The 16,692-nt window shown below is 38.7% G+C and overlaps 2 protein-coding genes and 2 long non-coding RNA genes across 4 annotated transcripts; 3 read left to right on the top strand and 1 right to left on the bottom strand.

Moving 5' to 3' along the window:
* Window positions 1-489: 489 nt before the first annotated feature.
* LOC108320039 (protein JINGUBANG) lies at window positions 490-2,153 on the bottom strand. Its single transcript, XM_017551380.2, has one exon. The coding sequence runs from the start codon at window positions 1,863-1,865 to the stop codon at window positions 621-623; it is 1,245 nt and encodes a 414-aa protein (XP_017406869.1). The 5' UTR covers window positions 1,866-2,153; the 3' UTR covers window positions 490-620.
* Window positions 2,154-3,942: 1,789 nt separating this feature from the next.
* Window positions 3,943-4,692, top strand: LOC128194407 (elongation factor 1-gamma 3-like). Its single transcript, XM_052869994.1, has 2 exons — window positions 3,943-4,129; window positions 4,313-4,692. The coding sequence occupies exons 1-2, from the start codon at window positions 3,943-3,945 to the stop codon at window positions 4,690-4,692; spliced, it is 567 nt and encodes a 188-aa protein (XP_052725954.1).
* A 6,874-nt stretch (window positions 4,693-11,566) lies between these two features.
* On the top strand, window positions 11,567-13,275 carry LOC128194354 (uncharacterized). Its single transcript, XR_008245792.1, has 5 exons — window positions 11,567-11,727; window positions 12,367-12,557; window positions 12,908-12,982; window positions 13,064-13,124; window positions 13,213-13,275. It is a non-coding gene; the product is annotated as an uncharacterized LOC128194354 (long non-coding RNA).
* An 89-nt stretch (window positions 13,276-13,364) lies between these two features.
* Window positions 13,365-15,093, top strand: LOC128194366 (uncharacterized). The gene is made up of 3 exons (XR_008245814.1): window positions 13,365-13,439; window positions 14,210-14,283; window positions 14,917-15,093. It is a non-coding gene; the product is annotated as an uncharacterized LOC128194366 (long non-coding RNA).
* Window positions 15,094-16,692: the final 1,599 nt, after the last annotated feature.

The following is a 16,692-nucleotide window of genomic DNA, read 5'->3' on the forward strand; positions in this document are numbered from 1 at the left end:
CATTTTTCCACTAGTGGGAGGCAGCTTTGTCACATAATTCAGAAGCTAGATGATCTTGGGAGTAACATGAAAGTTAACCATAGAGAAGAATGCAAAGTTGTTGTTACTAGAAGTGGCAAAATTTTAGATGAGAGAAAAATAGAGAGAAAAGGAAAAGAAAGGTTGAGTGAAAAAGAAAAAGATGAAGAAGAGAAAGAAAAAGAAGAGAGTGAGAGAAAAGAGAAGGAAAAAGAGAGGGAAGAGAAGAAAAAAAGAGAGGAAGAGGATGAGAGAAAAAAAAAAGAATGGTATGAAAAACGCATTTGTTACTCAAAAGAATTATTATAAGAAGAAGAAAGAAAAACAATTTAAGTGTTTCATGGAACTTTTTAAGAAATTGAAGATTAAAATATCTTTCTCAGAACAAATGCTAAATTTCTGAAAGAGCTCTTTACTAAGAAAAGAAAGTACATTCGAGAGAAAACCAAAGCAATAATATATGCACTATATTGAAAAAAATTCAACTCGCATATATATATATACACGAGAATTAAAAGAAAATTCTCATTGTATTTACAAAATATCCATAAGTAAGAGTAAAAAAAACAAAAAGAATACTGGTACTGTAGTAAGAAAAAGAATCAGAGTGACAACAAAGGAACGCGTATTTGCCACACTTTAATGTCACAGTCCAAACCTGCGCTGTAAACCAGATAAGACCTATGATTCTGATCAGGACCACCAGTGTTGGAGTCAACAGCCACAGCCAAACACTTCACGGGTCGTCGATGACCTTCCAACACCGCCAAACAAGAATAACCCTTCCCAGTCTCTTTCCTCCATACCCTAACACTGTTATCAGCTGATCCACTACACACCAAATCCGCCATCACCACCAAACACAGTATCGCCTTCGTGTGTCCCCTTAAAGCCCCCACCACCGCCATATTATTATCATCACTTTCCCACACTAAAATTGATCTGTCACACGCGCCAGAATACAGCACCGACCCATCTGCGCTAAGAGCCAGAGCGTTAACTGCGGATTTGTGCTTCTCTAACGTTCCCACAAGCGAATGCTTTTTCTCACCCTTACGCTTCTTCCACATCTTTATCTTTGTGTCGGCGGAGCCCGTGTAGACGGCGCCGTCATTCGACAAAACCAAGGAGTTAATCGCGTCCTCGTGCGCGTTTTGTACGGACTCCAAACATTTGAAGTCCGAGGTTCCCCAGATTTTGAACGTCCTGTCCCAGGAAGCGGAGTACAGCAGGGAGCCGTCGTGGGAGAGCGCGAGGGTGGACACGGCGTCCACGTGATGCACCCACGTGCGCTTCTTGTGGCGGCGCACCTTAACGTAGTTCTTGGAGGAGAATAGCTTGGAGAAACGGTCGTGGAGCGTGGGAAGCGTGGCGATGCACTTGGTGGGTTGGTCGGCTTTCCAGACTCGGATTTTGTGATCTTGATGTGCGGTGAAGAGCGTGTCCTGGTATACGATGAGAGACTTGATGGGCGCGTTGGTGGTTGCAACTACAACAACGTTGGTGTTGGTGTTGGTGCTGGTGCTGGTGTCGGATTGGAGGGTGAAAGGGTCTCTGCTGCATGTTTTGACCTCCCCGCTGGAGGCGGCGCTGTAGAGGAGTTTGCCGTGGAGGGCGAGGGAGGAGATTGGGGAGGAGTGGATTTTGACGGTGGTTTGAGGTTGTTGTTGGGGTTGGTGCAGTTGTTGTGGGGTGAGGAAACTTAGTGAAGGGACTGAAGGAAGACTTGGCTGTGAATGGAGAGAAGAAGAGGTTGATGATTCTGAATGGAAATGATCATAGGATCTTTGTTGTTGTTGCTGCTGTTTATGTGAGTGGCAACACATGGGATGTCGAAGAAGTCCCATTTTGGTTTGTGTTATATATGTGGAAGTTTTGAGGGTTTTATAGAGGCATGTTGATGTTAGCAATTTAAGGGAGAGGAACAGTGCATGTTAGCAGTTTGGAATTAGGCATTACTGAGGACCAATTGTTGTCCCTTTGTCCCCTTCAGAGTCCAATCACTTGTTTACTTCCATGATAGGTTGGGTCCAACTTTTGTTTTCTCAAAAGTAATTGTCTATATGAAATAACTTTAGCTTTTTGTATTTTAATTAAAAATGTACAATAAATTCTTACATTTAAATTACTTTCGAAAAAACTAATTGGAATATATTTTAATAAAATAATATGGAATATCTAAAAATATAACATTATGATTTGCACGTATTTATATAATATTTTTTACGTGATTTCTATTTTTTATGGTTCAAGATACATCTTGAGATATTCTAAACCTTTTTAAATTAATTTTTATCTCTATAATTTTTTTATTTATTTTCACTAGTAAAAAAATTATTTTCTAAACCTTTTAAAACCGCTTTTGAAAAGAGTATACTGCACCGGTTTTTTTAAAACCGCTTTTGAAAAGAGTATACTGCACCGGTTGGAAATTAAACGAGACATTTATGCCTCGGTTTTATTTTAACCGAGGCCTATATTTGCCTCGATTACTGGGTTTGAGGGTTAAAGTTCAAAACTTTATTCACGCAAAACCTCTCTTCCCACAAAACCTCTCAGACTCTCGCTCATATCTCACGCTCTCGCTCATATCTCGCGCTCTCGCTCTCGCTCTCATCTTTGCCTCCCTCCCTCCGATTTCTCCTCTCCACCAAACCCCATCATCAGCGCCGCAAGCAGCGCCGTTCAACCACGCCGCCGGCCACCACGCGCAAACCCGCAAGCACCGCCGTTCAACCACGCTGCGACTGCATCGCCTCTCGAGTGAAGAGCAAGCGGTGGCAGATCCAGATCCAGATCCAGATCCAAATCCCGTGCCAGTGGTGGAGTCGCTTGCCGTCGGGAGCCGCTTCGCGCTCGCCGCTTGTCGTCGCTTGCCGCTTCGCGCTTGCCGCTTCGCGCTCGCCGCTTCGCGCTCGCTGCTTCGCGCTCGCCGCTTGCCGTTGACGATTTTTAGAAACTGGGAAATGGGGTTTGAGGCTGGGTTTCAAAAGTATGAATCCTTGGTTTTTTTGATTTTTTTTTCCATTTGTTATATGCTCTGTAATGTATCTGAACTATTATTTTCTGATTTTTCTGATGTATCTGAACTTTGATGCTTTGATATGATTTTCGGATTTTATTTTCTGATTTTGTTTCCATTTGTTATATGCTCTGGAGTGAACAACATGAATTCTTTCATCCAGTGGTTTTTGTTATATGCTCTGTAATGTATCTGAACTTTGATCTCTGTAATGAATTTTGATGCTCTGTGATGAACTTGATGCTCTGTGATGAATCCCAGCAGGTTCAGTAGTATTTTGAATTTTTTTTTTATTGAATTTTCTAAGATACGGTCTCGGTTCAAAGGAGGACCGAGGCAAAAATCGATCTCTTTTTGACCCGTTCGCAACCGAGGTATTAAACTTATCCTTTTTACCTCGTCTCTATATGCCTCGGTTGCAGAACCGGTGCCTATAAACGAATTTAACCGGTGCCATTTCCGTTTCCTGTACTAGTGATAACCGAAGCAATATTGCTTTTATATTTTCACAATTAACCCTACGCGCACTGTGTTTCTTCGTTCTTCTGCTATCGCCGCTGCATCCAAAAGCTTCGCTGCGTTCAGCTTTCTTCTTCCTTTGCATCTCCACCATTGCTGTCGCTGCTTGCCATGCCTCCCCTATCGCTGCTCGTCGCGCCTCCGTGGCGGCGCTTGCCCTACCTCTGTCGCGTTTGTGACCGCCTCCTTCGCTCCTTCCTTGCTCATTCATAGCGGTTTGTACCTTCGCCGCGGTCTTACCTTCGTTGCGCCATGTTCTCCACCACTACTCATGTTCTCCACCACTACTCCCCTCCCTTGCTCCCGTTAAGCAAACCGACGTTGTTCCACCTGTTCAATCTGCGAAGAAGCCTGCCCAGCCTAAGGAGTCGAAACCCAAACCTATGGATGAGTCGAAGAAAGTGGCTAACCCAGAGCTAGAGAAGCCCAAAGAAGAGGGAGAAGAAGAGGATCCCAAGCCCAAACCCAAAAATCCCCTTGATCTTCTTCCTCCAAGCAAGATTTTATTGGATGAGTGGAAAAGACTATACTCAAACACCAAGACCAACTTCCGCGAGGTTGCAATCAAAGGTATTATGATGGCTTTTTGTGTTTTTTTTTGTCGTTGCTAGGAGGTAGTATGTCACGTGTTGTCGAAAGCTCCTTACTTTCTTCATCATGATTTGTTACTATTATTTAGCGAAGAGTGTCAAAGTCAACTGATATGAGATGGTAGATATCTTATCAAGTTAAATCCTCCTTGTGAACTTGTAGGATTTTGGGACATGTATGATCCAGAGGGTTATTCTCTCTGGTTCTGTGATTACAAATACAACGACGAAAACATTGTTTCCTTTGTGACATTAAACAAGGTTGGTGGTTTTCTTCAGCAGATGGATCTGGCTCGCAAGTATGCTTTTGGAAACATGCTTGTAATTGGATCACAAACACCATTTAAGGTGAAAGGGTTGTGGCTTTTGCGTGGGCAAGAGATTCCACAATTTGTGATTGACGAGTGTTATGATATGGAGCTGTACGAATGGACCAAGGTTGACATCTATGACAAAACTCAAAAAGAGCGGGTGAATCGGATAATTGAGGATTATGAAGCATTTGAGGGAGAGCCTCTTCCAGATGCTACGTGCTTCAACTGAAAATTATTCCATAGTCTTTAAGAGCTTATGATTTTGTTGCGTCTTTTGGTAAGAGTTGGTTTCTATCTTATTTCTGTTATAGTGAGTTCTTAGCTATTTTGGTGATTTTGCGAGCGTTGAAACTTATACAAGGATGATTTTGGTATACATTCATTTTGTTTACTAGTACACAAATTTATTTATCCGTGAAAACTTCAATGCGTACATATTTTGTTAATGTGGAAAGACTACTTTCAAGGATTTATAAATACCGTAGAGGTTAGATGTATGGTCTATTATTGTTTTCGAAACTATTTTTCACGAAAAATAATATTTTAAAGATGGAACTACCAGTTTATTCTAATAATCTTCTGCGTAATCACAAGATTGGTTCGATCTTTTTCAGTTTGTACAAATTGAATTGCCATTATTTTACAAATTTTACTATTTGAAAGATATTTTAGATTATTTTATTGACTTTCACATTATATCATTTGAGTTATTTCTTATTACTTTATCACTAGCTTTTCTAGGTTATTTTATTTATAAATAGTTTTTTTATAATAAGGAGATTGTTTTATACAATTTTAACATAAAGGGAATCTCGGCGTAATTTAGAAGAAAAATTAGAGAATGTTGGTGTCATCTATTCAATTCAAATATTATATTTTTACACTTTTCTATTTTTATTTTTTTTCAACTTCATCAATTATACCCAATCTTACATCTGTTTTTGTTTTATGATCTTCTCTTTCTAGCTTGTGTGGTTCACTTTTTTTCCCTAACTATGTATTCAATTCAAATCGACCTCTTTTCTCTCCTGCAGTTGCTCGACTCAATGGTGACCTCTTTTATATTATTTTGGGGGAAAATGTCATGATTGAGATAACTAGCCTTGCTGACATAAAGTCATCATTGAACTTACACACTACTCCCACCCATTCTCTCTCTTTTTTCTATATAATCTCAACCCACACAGCCCCCTTTCCACTCCTCCACAACTCTCTTGCTTTTCATCATCATCATCTCCTTCTTACTCTCTCTCTCTCTCTCTCTCTCTCTCTCTCTCTCTCTCTCTCTCTCTCTCAATTGCACCTCAATCTCACTCCCTCGTTACCCAACTTCTTCAACGGCTAAATTTTATAAAGCTAGAGATGATGGTTCAAAAGGAAGATTTGGGTTTGAGTCTAAGCCTCAACTCCCTCGTTACCCAACTTCTTCCAGTCTATTTGATTTCTCCTATTTTTCCACACTTCTTTTCCTTTCCCTATTTTATACGCTCTTCCGTTTCACATTGCAGGCTCGCATCGACCAGTGGATTGATTTTTCAACTTTAGAGATTGATTACAAGTGGATTATTTTTCAACTTTGGAGATTGATTCTAATAATCCTTAAATCCTGTCGTCAATAAAACTAAAAAAAAAGACATACGGCCTCGGTTCAGAGAAATCGAGGAATAAAATCCTGCGGAAAAAAAAATAAAAAAATGAAAAATCTACTGCATCGATTTCCTTTGAATCGAGGCGAAATCCTTTATCTTTTTGCCTCGGTTCACAACCGAGGCATAAAGTTGTTGACTTTTTGCCTCGCCTGTATATGCCTCGGTTCAAGAACCACTGCTTATGGACGAAAATAACCATTGTCGTTTTCCCTAACTGCACTAGTGTTTTAGTTTCATCATTATATTTTTTTCGAGTTATGCGTTATATTATTAATCGTATATTATATGTAAAAGTATATTTAGCAAGCTTAAAGCTATGTAAAAATAATGTACACTTACAAAAATAACCTATTTTACTAAAGGTTTGTTTCGGAGGTTTTTAAAAACCTTCACTACTTTCTGGGGTTGTAGTTGAAAACTGTATTTTGTATTTTATTTTTTAATAATTTTTTGACAGTTTTAAAGAAACCCTAATTTTCATTATGTTGTGCCTCAAGTTTTCGTTCGCAGCTCAAGTCTTTGTTTGTCATTGTTTGCCTCGACTTCTCCTTTTTCTCTTTGCATCTTGCCTTTTCCAACCTTCTCGTCTTGATTTTTTCACCTTCACAACCTTGCCTTATGTTTCTTTTGTTTCACTTTGCAATCCCTAATTTGATATACACGATTCTCATTCTTTTTCGTTTTTGTTTCCTCCGCTCTATCCTTTTCTATCTTCTATTTGTTTCTATTCCAGTCGCCATTTTCATTTCCATAAATCATTGCATGTCTCTTTCTATGCATTATTGTGAACCGAAACAATCGATAGTTGAAGCAAACCCTTTGTCTGGCTCCGCGAGTTTTCTAGAGTGGTGCCTCATCAATGGTAGTTCATTTTAATTTGTCTATTAAAGCATTAGCAAATAAGCATTCGTTACTAATAATTTCCAGAATAATTCATTGTTGTTGCCTATGCAGATTCTAGGGTATTCCCCTTTAATATATTGGGAATTCAATCGGTAGAAGTATTCATGACTTGCAATAACGCTAATATGAAATGATTTATTCCCCATTAATGATTTATCCATTCAATCGGCAGAAGTAAACATGAATGCAATTTGATCAATTGAGGCTAAACACAAGATTGAATGAATGAAGTTGATGATATTGTTGTTGGGTTTAGATTCCACCTAATTTACTCTCATGCATATATGAATTTATCTTTCTTCATTAATATTAATGCCACTTTCTAATTTACCTTAAACCCGATGTCTTAGTGAAGAAAGCCTAATCCTAATCACTAGTTCACAATGTCTTGCCTCCCTAGCAATTAATCATGCATTACTGATGAGTCATTATTTTCTTCACTTCACTTTGTTTATTATGCTAGAATTAATCAGGGAATTGTACTTAAATGTCCAGTATTTTCCCATTTTTTCTAATTGTGCTCAATTTGATCAGAAATTCTTATTTTAATTAATTTGAATTATCTGAGACTAATTATTTGCATTATTCACTAGTACAGTAAAGGGAATATACACCGGTTATTTTTGGTCATAGACCTCGGTTTTCAAACCGAGGCATATGAAAACGAGGTAAAAAGTCCGTAAGATACAACTTCGGTTCAATGAACCGAGATAGTATTCTAGGATTGGACTCGGTTCAACGAACCGAGGCATATCAGTTCTTCCAAAATTTCTTCTGCGAGCCTTCAGATTGGATATCTCGTTCGGTTAAGCTCCGTCTTAGAACCTTGTGGGGTTAGGAGTAAAGCATCCCTAGGTTAGCACATCTCATTGGTCGTGAAGAAGAGATTGGAAATCAGAGGAGCATGACGAGAGATTGGAAACCGGAAGCCCTAAACAAGAATCGCGCCTCCGATTGGAAATCATAGAACCATGACGACGGCGTAGAAGAGATTGGAAACCGGAAGCCCTAAATCAGAATCGCGCCTTCGATTGGAAATCAGAGGACCATGACAACGGCGTATAAGAGATTGGAAACCGAAAGCCCTAAATCAGAATCGTGCCTCCACCTGCAACCACAATCAGACCTGCAGAAACCAGATTTAACACCATATAACTATCACGCGGGGATCCAATTTAGAAATCGCACCTCCAGAAGCAGCGAAATCAATCAACCCTAATCGCACAACCATGGCAACTCTCGCGACGGCGGCGGCATGCTTTAGGGATTTTGGTGACGGTGGCGCGATTTCGGTGATGGTGATGGAAGAAGGTTGAAACGCGGTGGCTGGCGTTACGGTGGAGAAGAGGGGTGGATGAAATCCGCGCCTAGAGTTCTGTTTCTCGATTTGTTTGAGTTTTCCTCTTCGCCGGTGATGGCTGCGTGTTGGAGAAGATGAATGGCGGAGAAGATGAAGTTCGTTCTCCGGTTGACGGCCATGGATGTGCTCATGGCGGAGAAGATAAAGATGGTGGTCATGGCGTCCATGGAGAACGAAGGCGTTGTGGTAGCGGCTTTGGGTGGCGGCTTGCGGGTTTGCACGTTGTGGCCGACAGCGTGGTTGAACGACGGAAACCCCAATGGCCGGTGATGGTGACGGCCTGATGTGGGGTTTGGTGGAGAGGAAAACTCGTGAGCGGAGGGAGGCAGAGTGGAGAATCGCGAGCGTGCTAAGAGAGAAAGGGTTTTGTTTTTTTATTTTAACTTAAGTTTACTACCCCGGTTTCTCTTAACTAGTGCCTAAACCTTTTAACTGCACCGGTTAAACAGTAAACCGGTGTCTAAATCTTTTAAAATGTATATTATATGCCTCGGTTGGACTTTTACTCGAGATAGTAACGTATATAGGCATCGGTTCATATATAACCGAGGCATATAACCACTCAATATTTACAAAAATGCCACCGCGCTTTTATACGCTTCGGTTTCAGTAGAACCGAGGCGTATATAGCGCGTTAAAAAAGCTTTTTTTTACTAGTGATTAGTTGTAGGGAAATTGTTGGATAATATTTTTGGACTAAAAGAGAAATTTCTCATCAATTGCATTTTAAATTAAAAATGAGAAACCAAGTAAAAATGTATTTGCATTGTACACGGCTTATGGAGACCGTCCAGCAAGGTTTATGTGCCACATTCACATAGAAAAGATTTTTAAAACCATCTTGGCTGGAAAATGAAGAGCACGACCCATTCATTTTGTCATCACGGTTTTGGAAGAAAAGAGAGGGACCACCTTGCAAGTGCAGCCCACGGTTTTGTATACACAAGGCCCCATGAAAAATTCATTTTCAAAGTAGCAAAACACAATTGGAACGAAAGAGGGGCACACTTCTTGAAGTCTCACGGTTCTTTTAATTTAGGAGAATACTGGTGTTGTTTTGAAGAAAGCATCTAGCAGCAAAGCACATGGGAGTGAGTTGGACGGTGCTTCTTTCATTCCAAAAGAGACATGCATTACTTACTAAGAAGCTCACGGTTTTGTGCTTTTGTGGAATGGTAGAAAGCTTACGGCCTGCTGGAGCTGGAAGCAAGGAGATGAGCAGCAGTTTTGTCACAGCCAGGAGGTGCTCACGGTGAGTGATTATTTCTTCCTTTCTTGGAGAAAAGTGGTAAACGGTGATGGCTTGGCAAATCTCACGGTCCAGCAAAGAAGACAAAGTCCAAGCAGCTAGGAAGCATGAGAAGCTACGGACGTATGAAGGGAGAAGAGCTGAAGCAGGAGGTGTTCATGGTGGCTGCTGGAAAAGAAGAAGAAAGGCGTCCAAGTGCAGCAACAACAACATCCAGCAACACGTTGAAGAGAAGCAAGGCTTGGAGAAGCATGCAGCTGTGTGAAGAAGGGCCGGAAGTAGAGAGGAAGAAGCACACATGCTGGAATGTAGAGAAGAAGAGGGGGCTGAATGTAGATATCAAGCACATGGAGGGCCTGTTTTCACGCAGAGAATGGAAGCACACAGCAGCTTCGTCAAGCAGCAAAGAAAGACATCCAGCTATCTTCACGTTCCAGCAGCACATCCAGCAAAGAAAGACATCCAGCTTGGAGCAGCCACAAACACGGTCTGATGGAAGTAGAATGAATGGAGAAAGGAGCCCACAGCTGGAATGGAGTGCAACGTGATTGAAGAAGACAAGAATGGAGGGCCCAAAACTTATTTTCATTTGACACGGCCAGGAGAAAGGGGCTGCTAAGAGACAAAATGAAAGCACAAAGTAATGTAAAAGCAGGCTGGAAAGCTGGAAGGATACACGCTAGTTGTCCAAATTTTTGGCTATAAGAGAGGAGTTCCAGTAGGAGTTCACGGAGACGGCCTTGAGGCCTGGAAGGGGTCACGTTTCCTTCTCTTCCAGGAGCTCTCCCTCTCAGTTTTCCATTCTTTGAAACAGTGCAATAATGTAGAAATTTATTTCCGAAGCATGTAGTGTGTCATTGTAGTAGTTTGCTCATTTCAGTTTTATTTTTTTATCTTCACTGTTCTAGAATTTCAAGAATTTTAGTGTTGAATCCTTGATGAATTTTATTTAAGTGGTTTATTTTTGTTATCTGTTCATTCCACCGTTTATGGTTTTCTACACCATTAAATTCTGTCATTATGTTTTACTGTTCATGTTCATGTTATTTTCAAGAGTCGTTTTTACGATTTATTTTTACTGATGTTTTTGGTAAATTTCAACACTGTATTTTTCTGTTTTGTGATTTTACTGTCTTTTACCGTTTAGTTTTTACCGTTTTTAAAATTTACTTCAACGTTTTAAATTTTGTTTTATTTAATTTCCAGTTATTTAATTTTACCCGCATCAAAAACAAAACAATCACAACCCCCCACTTCGTGTTAATTCTGAGATTGAACCGACAAATTGGTCCTTGAGAGATGACCTAGGAGTCAATTTCTAGTTATACTGCATTAATTCGTGCACATCAAATTTGACGGGTCGCGACGCCCGCATCAACAATTACATTCGCACAAAAGCTTAAAGGCAACCGATTCTCCTATTCCTATGTCTAGGTAATATTGCTTCCGGGAGAATTTTCCCAGTTCTAGATTTTTCCGTATGTGTCCATATCGACAAAATCAATGATCATGCAATTGAATGAGTTAAACAAAGCATGCAAAGGGTAAAGAAGAAAAACCCTAACAATTAATGAAGTAAAACTTATATAATCAAGAAACAATTCAATACATGAGAGTTTAAGAGGTTACATCTTTCCCAACAACAAATAAGGTTTAGTTCTCCATTATAATGGAAACAATAGAATGAAAAAAATAAAAGAAATAGAAAAACCCTAGAACCATAATAATATATTTTAATGAAGGTTTATTTCTGGGGGTTATGAAAACCTCCCATAAATTCTGGCGTTTATATAAAAGCCACAGTTAAGTTATGATTTTTTTTTTAAATGTTTCAGCTCATCTGGGAAGGAAAATGTTGGGAAGAGTGAAATAATTATTTTGTTCCCTTTGGCCTTTCCCGCTCACATTTTGCATTTTTCTAATCTCTTTGCATTTCGAGCACGCCTCTTCTTCACTGTTCACCCTAAAGCATTCATTGCTCTTCGACACCGTTCTTTGTGGTTCATTACACTGGCCTGAGTCCTCATCGTCCGCCTAAGTCGCATCTTTCGCCTGACTCTTCATTCGTTGTCCGCCATTGTTGCTTGAGCTTCGTTCGTCACAGTTAAGTTCTCTTCTTCAATCTCTAATTCTCTCGTCCTCTTAGCCTCATCTGAATTATCTTTTCCATCGCCCTATCCTTTCCAAAACACTAGAAATTGGAAAACCTCGTTCCATTCAAATTTAGGGGTTTTAATATCATGTAAATTGTTGTGGTTAAATTAATTGATTTTTGTCGTATATTGAACATGGTGTGATGTATGGTCTTGGCTAGAATGCATATATGTTTTAGAGTTATTGTTTTTCTTTCTATGTTAGGTACTGGGAACGTAAACTTGTGTTGAATCACAATTTCTATAATTCTGATTCAAGAGAAAGACATTGCGAGAAAGTCCAGTTTTGTTGTTCATTATGCAGATTTGTCTTATATTGAGAGGAAGTCCAGTTATTGGATTGACGTTTTTGGTAAAAGAAAACTTTCATAGAACACATATATCAAACTTTCATATACAATGTTTTGCTGTACTGCAAACATTGTATATGAATTTATAAAAATTTAAAACCTCAAGTTGTTATACGTCATTAGATTTTACTGTTCGTGTTATATTTTCTGTCTCTAATTTAAAATAGAAAAGAAAATTCGGTAAATAAAGTTGCTTCGGAGATTTGAAATTTAAGTTTCATTGTATGAATCCTAAGCAGATCTCGTCATTCAGAGAGAGCAAGTCGGACGATAGACGGTTTTATATATTCACAGCAACAAAAACTCTCCATCTGAGAGCTGATTCAAGGAAGGACCGTGTCGTGTGGATTCCAGCTTTGGTTTCAACCCGAGAATTATATCCAATCAACGAAGAATGGTTTTTCAAGTTTAGTACATGGAAAATATAGCGGTATTAAGTTATGTTTATGCTTCTAATTATAATCTCTATACATATGTTGCGATCTTTTCTCTTTCAAATTTCATGTAGTTAGCATGTTCCAGTCTTCATATTTTAGAGTCTTCGTTTTCTCGATAGTGATTGTAGGGACCTAGAGTTATGTGATATGGACATGAAGAATATTGCTTACAAACTAATTTTTGAATTATGGAAAGTATTTTGTTATATGTCATTAGAACGTGAATCTATATTTTCTAATTTGAAATTTTCTTAAGTGAATAATTTACTAGTAACATTTTCTTCATGCTGTTTGCCTTTGAACTCGACAAAATTGATTCTTCAATATTTTAGCTATCTTGTAGGTTCAAATTGGCATGAAGTTATCATTCAAAAGTCCAATTCTTTGCTGCTCTTGGATTTTTGTTGTAGGGTGGAAGGTAAGCTAACTAAGATGCTGTCTTTCAGATGGCACAATCCTTTGTTGGCCATTGTACACTAACCATTTCAGGATGGCGTAGGTTGTTTTTCTTGAGGCGTTTCCCCATTGAATCTAGAGGCCGTCAAAAGAAACTTTACGAGGTTTGTTTCTAAAGTATTTGTTGCTTCACAGGCTTTTCAACCTTAGAGAGAAATATATCCTTAAATTGTGTGACTTCCGATGTTTTAGGTTTGAATCAGGTGATTTTGGACTTGCCAAAATGTTGACTTCCGATGATCTAACATCCTCTGTAAGAAATATTTAATCTAAGAATGAGTTAGCCTTCCTGATTACAACTTTTGTATGGTCATCATAAATAATGACTTGTGATTTAGGTCGTCGAACTCCTAGCTATATGTGTCCTGAACTCGTTGCTGATATACCTTATGGCTCTAAATCAGATATTTGGTCCCTTGGTAAGTACTCATTTGATAAGTTTTTTTATTATCTAGTTCATTGTGTATTCATGATCTCTGATTTCGGTTATTCAGGATGTTGTATATATGAAATGACCTCGCTTAAGCCTGCATTCAAAGCATTTGTATGTTTTCTTCTACAATCACAAGTTTTTTTGTTTTCTTTTTTCTTTTTTCTTTATGTACATTGTCTTTGAACATATTTAATACTTTATATTTTTTCGTGTCACATGACCAACTTTCTGTTTGTTATAATAAGATGCCAATGTCTGGATAGCAATCTGATTGATATTGAATTGAATTTGAATCCCCTAAAGTGAGGCGTGCAACCTAAAATAGGAAAAATTGTGGAGTTATAACCGATGACTTAAATAAACAATTAGTTTTGTTATGCATGTGCATGTATACATACACATTATAACTATAGAGTGGTTAAAAATGTACTCAATTAATTTTTCAGTCAACGATTATACCTCTGCATTTTATTCTCTAAAATATGCTCTCCTCTTTAGGCAGCCAAATCATGTTATGTTACCTAGTTTCAACATGCTTTTTCTGTTCTATGGATTGAATTTTGTCTCTTTGCATTTTGTCATGACTTTCTTAATTGATTATCAGTTGCATGGCTATCCATAATTACATATATCTCTCCAAAAGCTCGAAAACTACTTGCATTTCCTAATTTTATATATTTTTGGCAAACATTGCTCTTTTTTAAATATATATATATATATATATATATATAATTGTCTTTCATTTGTTTCAAACAGGATATACAGGCCCTGATTAACAAAATTAACAAGTCCATAATGGCTTCATTGCCAACAAAATGTTCTGGTGCATTGTAAGTCTTTGTCTTTTGTCATTTAGTTGCTATGGCTTATACTTTTAGTTATTAAATTGCTCTGCCATGTCTTAATGTTGTTAAATGTGGAACTTTTGTTGACCTAATGCATAAAATTGTCGTAACTTACAGCTTTAGGCAAGGAAAAGCTCACCGAAAGTGAGGTTTCTTGTAAATTTTTTGCAATCAATCAGTTATATTATGAACTGTACGATTGTTCTAACAAATATTTTATTTCTGCAGATAGGTATCTTGATGAGTAAGGAAGTGCTTAAACGTTTGTAAAATTTTAAATATGTCTGCAGAAATCTAAACTTCGTAGTATGTGATTCTGCATTATCAGAATGAGATTTAATTTGTTTGGATAGAGTGAGTAAATTGTGAAAATACTTGTCAGGTTTTCAGTGCATTCAACTTGAAAGGTCAAATGATCATAGAACTAGTCGTATTGATCTAAAACGAGTAAAGAATATTTATTATCTTGTATCTTTGATAAAGAATATTTATTATCAAGGATTTTAATTAAAATCTTTGATAATATAAATCAAAGATTTGCTAAACTTTCTATTGGAGACAACCACGATTTGAAGTTGGGAAGTATGTTGAGAAGATTGGTTTGTGTGTGCATGACAGGGAATAGAGGATTCTGCAGTGCAAAGAGAAGCATGGCTGGTGCAAAGTGTATGATGCTCTGTTGCACGAGCAAGATTGTCTGGGTATGTTTTTCATTTATTAAACATTTAATTCAATTTTACGTTTCTTTATATATTTTTAATTCACTTTTTATTAAAAGAAAATGTTGGTTGAATATTTAAGACCTTTAGTATTTTTTAATTAAATTATTATTATTTAATTTCTTTCATTAATTAAATGATATAATTACTGTTATATTATTTGCTTATCTCTACATGTTGATAAATTTAGAATCCCTACGTTGGCTTGAGCGGGTGGAGAAGTCGAGGACAAGTTGGAGCAGCTCATTGCAATGGGGTCATTGGGAACAACATACTCCGATGTGTCTACTATGAACTATATGAACTATATCACTAGTGCAGTCAAGGGAAATGACACCGGTTCCTTTCGCTTATAGGCACCGGTTCTGCAATCGAGGCATATACAGGCGAGGTAAACGGGATAAACTTTATGCCTCGGTTAGAACCGAGTCAAAAAAAAATAAGATTTTGCCTCGGTTCACCAATAACCGAAGCGGTACAAACTTTTTTATATTTTTTCTGGAAGAACGTTTCGCCTCGGGTCCTATTGAACCGAGGCAGTTTCTCCCAAGCAGAAATTCCAGCAATCAAGAATTAAGCTATTATAGGAGAGCTTAAAAATATGAACACACTTTCAGTCTACACGATGCATCTGTCAGGTCATATCCCACCAGAGATTCAGAACTACTCAGCCTTGGAGGATTTGTTTCTGTATGAAAACCAGCTTTCTGGAAACATTCCTTATGAATTGGGCTCCATGCAAAACCTGAGGAGGGTGTTGCTGTGGCAGAACAATTTATCAAATATTAAATTCTTGAGCTTCCTTGAGTTATCAAATAATCAACTCAGTGGAGATATTCCCTCTTAGATAGGAAACTTTGCTCATCTAGAATTGCTTGACTTGCATAACAATGTGCTGGAAGGAACCATTCCTTCATCTTTGAAATTCCTAGTTTGTCTCAATGTCTTAGATCTTTCGGCAAACAGAATAACGGGAAGCATTCCGGAGAATTTTGTCATTTGCAAACTTGAGATGGAATTCTCTTACTGGCCCCATTCCACAGACCTTCTCAATGTCTCCTTACCAACTCCTTTCTGTTCACCAAGAAACAAAATATTCCTAATTCACGGGTGAAGAAACAAAATATTTCTCATTCACTGATTAACTATCAAACCTGAAGCAGGACGCCGCGACTCCACCGAACCACCATCGTTGTCGGACCACCACCGAACCACCGGAGAATCAGGATGTCGTCGCGACTCCACCAATCTTCAACACTCCATTCATCGGACCACCTTTACCGGACCACCACAAAACCACTGCGAAAGCTCTCTCTCTCCTTCACACAACCTGCAATATTTCCCCCAATCTCTCTCTCTCCTTCGCACCGAACCACTGCGACTCCACCAATCTCTCCCTCTCCTTCGCACCACAGAGCACCGCCGTCATCAACCCTAAATCAAAAAGTTTCCCCCAAACTCCAAATCGCGTCGTCAAACCCTAAATCAAGGAACTCCATTTAACTCTTCTCTTCGCACCGTGACACCATCTTCTCTGCTCGCCAAACGCCTTCGATCGGCGAGCCTCCCATCATCGTCGTCGCGGTACTCGTCTTTACCATCGCACCTCCCCTCTGCTTTTGACGCCGGTCACCATCGTCATCCTCGCCGGAGCACAAGCTGCTGTAATGGAGGA

The sequence above is a fragment of the Vigna angularis genome, chromosome 10 (genome assembly GCF_016808095.1).
Source record: "Vigna angularis cultivar LongXiaoDou No.4 chromosome 10, ASM1680809v1, whole genome shotgun sequence".
NCBI classification, from domain to species: domain Eukaryota; kingdom Viridiplantae; phylum Streptophyta; class Magnoliopsida; order Fabales; family Fabaceae; genus Vigna; species Vigna angularis.